Source organism: Macadamia integrifolia, chromosome 8 (assembly GCF_013358625.1).
Source record: "Macadamia integrifolia cultivar HAES 741 chromosome 8, SCU_Mint_v3, whole genome shotgun sequence".
Lineage (NCBI taxonomy): Eukaryota > Viridiplantae > Streptophyta > Magnoliopsida > Proteales > Proteaceae > Macadamia > Macadamia integrifolia.
In genome coordinates, this window is record NC_056564.1 from 11571411 (window position 1) to 11577544 (window position 6134).

Consider the following 6134-nt stretch of genomic DNA (forward strand, 5'->3'; position numbering starts at 1 on the left):
TAATAATAATAACAACTAGAATCAAAACTACAGGCCCGTTTGGTAACGTTTCTGCCGTTTCTGTTTCAAGAAACGACAGAAACATAAATTTTCTTTTCTAGAAACAGAAATGGAATTGAAGGTGTTTGATAAGTCATGTTTTTAGAAGTCGATAGTAACCAATGAAAGAATTACCACAAGTCGTTTCCAGAAACGGCGAAACAAGTTGAACTTATTTCGCTTGGGTCGTTTCTTGAATCATAAATAAGTAAAAATTTATATTTCTATTTCTAAAAATAAATGAAACGAAACAGTTTTATCAAAAACTTTTTACTCCGTTTCTTAAAACGTTATCAAACGGGCCCTGCATCTTCCTTCCCCCCCCCCTTCCCTTCCCCCTTCCCCCTTCCACTTCCCCTTCCCCCTTCCCCCTTCTTCCTTCTTCTATTTTCATCATTTTCTTTTATTTAAATAAGATCCGTGAATCAAGGAAATTAATTAATTTATTAGATACCCATCATGATCAAACATGAGAGAGAGAGAGAGAGAGAGAGAGAGATTCAAAGTAAAAAAGAATTACATATGCATGTGAGGGGAGTAAAGGAAAAAAAAAAGGGAGGGGGTGAGGGGGGCGGCTTGGACTGGTAGATCGAAAGATATTATTCATTTGAACCATCAACATAATTTGTGAAACAATAGATCACAATCTTTGCACCAGAAAAAAGTGTGAAGCAATGGAAAATTTTCTCATTTGCTGACTTAGTCACGTGGGTGGACTAAATGGGGAGATATATAGAGAGGGAAAGAGATCATGAGCTTCAAGTGTAAGTGAGAGTGTGTGTAGAGAGGGGGAGAGAGAGAGAGAGAGAGAGATGAGATGGGTCGTGTAAGTATTTTTAGAAAGGGATCATGGAGTGAAGAAGAAGATAAGTTACTGAGAAGATGTGTAGAGATGTATGGAGAAGGGAACTGGAGGCATATCCCATCAAGGGCAGGCAAGAATTTACTCTTAATTTCAAGTTAAAATTGCACTCTCCTCTCTTCTCTCCTCTCCTACATTTAATATTTTGATTCATCTTTTCTTTGATTCTATCTTTCTTGTTGATATATATAAATTGATATGAAAGTATTTGTCATGTGGGTTTGGTATTATTTGCAGGTCTGAATCGATGTCGCAAGAGTTGCAGGCTCAGATGGTTGAACTATCTCCGACCAAACATCAAGCGAGGTGACTTTGCACTTGATGAAGTTGACCTCATCATCAGGCTCCATAGGCTGTTGGGCAACCGGCAAGTTCTCTCTCTCTCTCTCTCTCTCTCTCTCTCTCTCTCTCTCTCTCTCTTTATGTTTCAAATTTTAATAATTTGCAGTATTACAAGTAGTTGGGAAGACTGAACTGTTCAGAGCTGGGTAGCTATGGAGGAGTAATGGAGGAATCTACAATCCTTGGAAACTTTGTCCTAATTTCAAAGACCACCACAAATAAAAAAACTGAAAATCTGACTTTTTAGCCTTTTCTTTTTATACTGCTTTGGAAAGTAAGAAAATTTTGAAACTTGTAAATTTGATATGCATCTTGGCATGTTTTTTATATCTTATAATATTAATAGGAGATGTAGGGTTGCCCGGTTTTCTTGGAGCTAGCGAGTCAATTAATGGGAGGGTTGAGATAGGAGGGATACGCTTCTTCAAAGGGAGGAGGAGAGAGATAGACACAGATTTGAGTATACTGCTTGCATATCCAGCTTTTTTTTAACTATATTTTTATCTTGGTTAATTTTGTGAACATGATTTTACCATTCTTCTTACTTAATGGACTTTGTTCGTCAATGTTATCTAGGCTAAGGCCTAAACCATCTGGTAATTAAAAAAATTAGCCAAAAAAAAAGGACTGTTCGCCAACTAGTCTGAGTGTTGTTCTTCACGAATGAAGCCTACATCCTTCCTTTTCGATCTTCTCCATAATTTTCTGTTTTAACTTTTGGTAAGAGAAATTCTAGCTCTATAAACATGTAGGATTTTCAAAGCGAACAAAGACCCTCCTTATATTATTATCCTTTAAAATTTTTGAAGATGACTATTTTTTTTTAAGGGTCATGAATAGAAAATCAGAGATAAAATCGCAATTTTCCTTTTGAAGTGAAATAACAAAAAGGTGAAGCCAAAAAAATAAGAACATATTGTTTTTTGTTTGTTTGCTTTTTTGGTTTTTTATGTTTTTACTTCAAATAAACATGATTTCCCTTTTTGGTTTAGGAACGAGGAGGGAAGATTTAAGTTTCATATTAATTAACCAACTGATTAAAATTTGTAATGGTCGAAAGTTCAAAGAAGACTTGACCTTCTAGAGGGCAAGGGAGCTCGAGGAAGGGAGAAGGGAGATGGAGCATAGAAAAGAATATGTTGGGAGAATGATGGGAAGAAGAAAGTAGTTAAGAGAGCGAGTCAGGGGGTAAATAACCTATCAGGCCAAAATAAGTTAAATAGAATAGATCAATCGAAGGGAATTTATTTCAATCCCGTAAGAACCGTTGGAATAAGATACGTTTCACATTAAATGACTACACCGTATGCCCTAATATTATAAAAGATCGTGCTATTTTGTCACACCTCATTATTGCATTTCTTCATGCCACTCACTTTGAAACCTGCTTTCGTTAATTAAATACTCCATTGAAAAGTTTAAGTTCCTTCCATCTATTTTCAAATTTCACCTCTGACTTTGTCAATGACTTGTCATTGGGTTTCGCTTATCCCCATGAGGATTTTTCTCAGCTGCACAAAGTGGAGAACAGAGGGGTTGGTCAATAAACAAAAAAAAATTCTTTGACTAATGACTTTGGTTAACATTTTAGGTGAAAATTTTACTTCATTATAATTCCATCCAAATGGTTGAACCTAAAACAAATTCCTACCAAGTGGGGCCTATGGTGTGAAGAAAAGTAATTTCCCAACTAACTTTTGAAATCAAAATTTATGAATTTCTGTCTCATGACAACTGACAACACTCCCATATGTATGTTTTCTTTCCTTCTTCATACGAGTCAACGGATCATTTCAATAAAATAATGATATTGACCACTCTATTTGTTTTTCCTCTTTATTTCTGCATATTATCACCTGAATTCTTTACCAGCATTGGCATCTCTCTTTTTCTATTTGGAAGCCTGGCCTATATCTAAGAGGATTGAGTTCTTCACGCATGATAAAGAGAGAATTTCTTCACTCGTGGGATCTAATGCTTGAATGAGACTTTAAAAATAGTGTCAAAAGCATTTTGAGACATTCATGTGAGAGATCATTATCACATCCTAATTAATGGTTGGATTCTCTTCTCGGGAGATAAAGAAAAAACTCTCTAACCCATGAAAAACTTGTGCAAAAGAAAATAAATCGAAATTTCACTTAAAATTTGAAGAAAATAACTATATATGAAAAAGCAAATTTGCTCATCTATTATTGATCATTTGTCAACTTAAACTGTTGAATTGATTTTTTTTTTTTTTTTTTTTTTAAATTAATAGCTTTCCCTCTTTTCACATATGTATTATTGACAAAATCCCTTAGTTGTGGAATCCAAACTCTGTCAATATCATCTCTGTTAGAATCTTCAAAGTTCATTTCCTTTTTGCACTGTTTTTCGTTTCCATTTTGCAGTTTTCCTGTGATCATTCAAATCCAAACATAAAAGGTTGCCATGGACTTGGTACTCATCAAATTCATTTTTGCAAATCATCTGAAGTGACACTTCAAAGAAAGTGGCTTTGGGATGCAGAAAAGAAAACCAAACAATAATAAAAACAAATGGAAGGGGTTTTCTGAGAGTACAATAATAAGGAACAGCATTTGTCACTGTTCCTCTTTCTTTCCACAATCTGAAGTTTGGACATATGACAACCTTTGTAATTTTCCCTTGTGAATGGAATCATTCAGATGCACTATCTTCCTTCCTTTGCCCATGGCCCCATGCACATCACATGCTCTCTCTCTCTCTCTCTCTCTATTATATATAGATTGGATGCAGGCATCTGGTCATTTTAACAGTATTTTTTTTAATAATCTTTCCAATCTGTCAAAAAGAAAATGAAAAATTTTTCAATCATTTTGGGGTCCAGAGTCATTAAATAATGGGGTACAGTAGAATTTTTAACAAATTATTTTCTTTTGGTTAATTTTAACTAGATCTTGACAGCCCAACCCATGAATTGTACCTTAGCCCAAAATCAGTCAATAAGTTAATGATCTCAAAGCATATTCTTTGAAAATATTAACACATCTAGCCACTTACATCAAGTGTGGAGTAAGTAATGCAAAGCCTTGTATTAATGTAAAATGCCTAAATGTCACTGTATTAGTATGTGTTTGTGTTTGTGTGTGCTTAGGTGGACTCTGATAGCAGGAAGAATTCCAGGAAGAACAGCTAATGATGTTAAGAACTACTGGAACTCTCACTTGAGCAAGAAGCTTAGGTCAGAGCACACTCTAACATCAAGGTGTACAAACAAGCTCCATGAATCCAGCAACCCCTCCATGAATTCCAGGTGGTTGAGGGGGACATCTGAGTCTTCTTCCGGTCATGATCAACAACCCCAGAGAGAAGAGGAGGAGGAGGAAGCAAAACCTTCCTTCTGGAAGAGTTTGCTATTAGAAAGGGAAGAGAAGGAGACGAATTCAACAAACTTGGCAGTTGAGAAAAAAGAAATGGTTGTGGGAGAGGATGACTTAGTTGTAGGGGTTGATGAATTGCTTCAAGACTTAGACTTGGATTTGGACATGGACATGGAATTGTGGGGTGTGTTTGGTGATCAGTAGTGGCCACTAAGCTTTAGCATCGTACTCTTAGTGAGGATGGAATCCTATGTACGTATTTTCTTTATGGAAAAAAGATTGTTACGCTGCCCTTGTATAGGTTTCTATATACCCTTTTCACAAAATAAATAATGGGGTTCACATTGATATTTTCTCTCTTATTTGACCTTGTACAATGGCAGAGATTGCAGAATTGATATTAACACCAGTCTTCTTTACATGTCTCAAATGACATTGTTTCTTATCTCTTAATGTACATAATTCTTGGGTCCTTAACATGAGAATGGATAAGGTTCACATACGAAAATGTTCTCTTACATAACTTCAGTATGTTTTATTCTTTTCCAATAAAAAACCACAAGTCATATCATCTCTCTCGCTTGAAACTCAAAGCTGAAGGTGAACACTGAAATCCTTTTTCTCATTATATAATATATTTTATAAATAGTAACCAAACGAATATTATTTGTGGTCCATAATTTATTATCACAAATAATTTCTAAAAAATAGTTAATAAATATAAATAGAAATCATATCAAAGAAAGCATTAGTAATTGATTTTTTCTATTATTTTCACATTGGACCGAGTTTTTCTCAAGCTACAGTGAATGAGAATTCTTTAACCATTGGGTATCAAGGGACAGTAGAGGGTATTTTGAAATTTTAATAAATAATGGATAATAATCACCCTAGATTCATAGGTATTTCAGACCTCCATAATTTGGTTTTTAACTGGCCAGAGCATGAAACTAGAAATTACTTAGTTCTGGTAAGCCCCAATTCAAACAGCCAATTCCATATATGATATCAGAATGGTGTATCAAGTCAGTGTTTGCCAACCCTACAGCTGTTAATAGTGTACATCTCGGGTGTAGCTCCACTAGTCCAAAGGTGTCTATTAACATGTCTTTGGTTGGAGCCTTCCGATGATTGATCAATTACACGGGTTAGGTGTGACTACGTGTAATCAAGGTTTACCATTAATGCTGAACTATAACACCAGACAGGTTCAAGGTTCATTGATTAAAAAAAAAAAAAGACAGTAATTTTTTTTTTTTTTTGGTAAATATAGTTGTGCCAATACAATAGATCGAAAGATAGTACTGTAATGCTTGAGAAAGATAAGGTAGCTTGGAGTGTGTCTTTGAAATCTTGTATTCCTACAGCCATCAATGGTACAAGTGAAACCCTAGAAAATCTGAAAACAAATGGCAGCAACGGCTATGAGAAGTCCATAGACTTTCATAATTGACCACTTATTTGTTAAAGAAGAGGTTGATCTGCATGCCGTCGAGGTTGTCCATATTGTTGACATTTTGCATCTCTAGGAACCTTCTTTTGACAAG

General features: G+C 35.2%; 1 protein-coding gene across 1 annotated transcript; it reads left to right on the top strand.

Moving 5' to 3' along the window:
* Window positions 1-619: 619 nt before the first annotated feature.
* Window positions 620-5017, top strand: LOC122085905 (transcription factor MYB90-like). The gene is made up of 3 exons (XM_042654515.1): window positions 620-974; window positions 1139-1268; window positions 4362-5017. Exons 1-3 carry the CDS (start codon window positions 857-859, stop codon window positions 4789-4791), a joined length of 678 nt encoding a protein of 225 aa, XP_042510449.1. The 5' UTR covers window positions 620-856; the 3' UTR covers window positions 4792-5017.
* Window positions 5018-6134: the final 1117 nt, after the last annotated feature.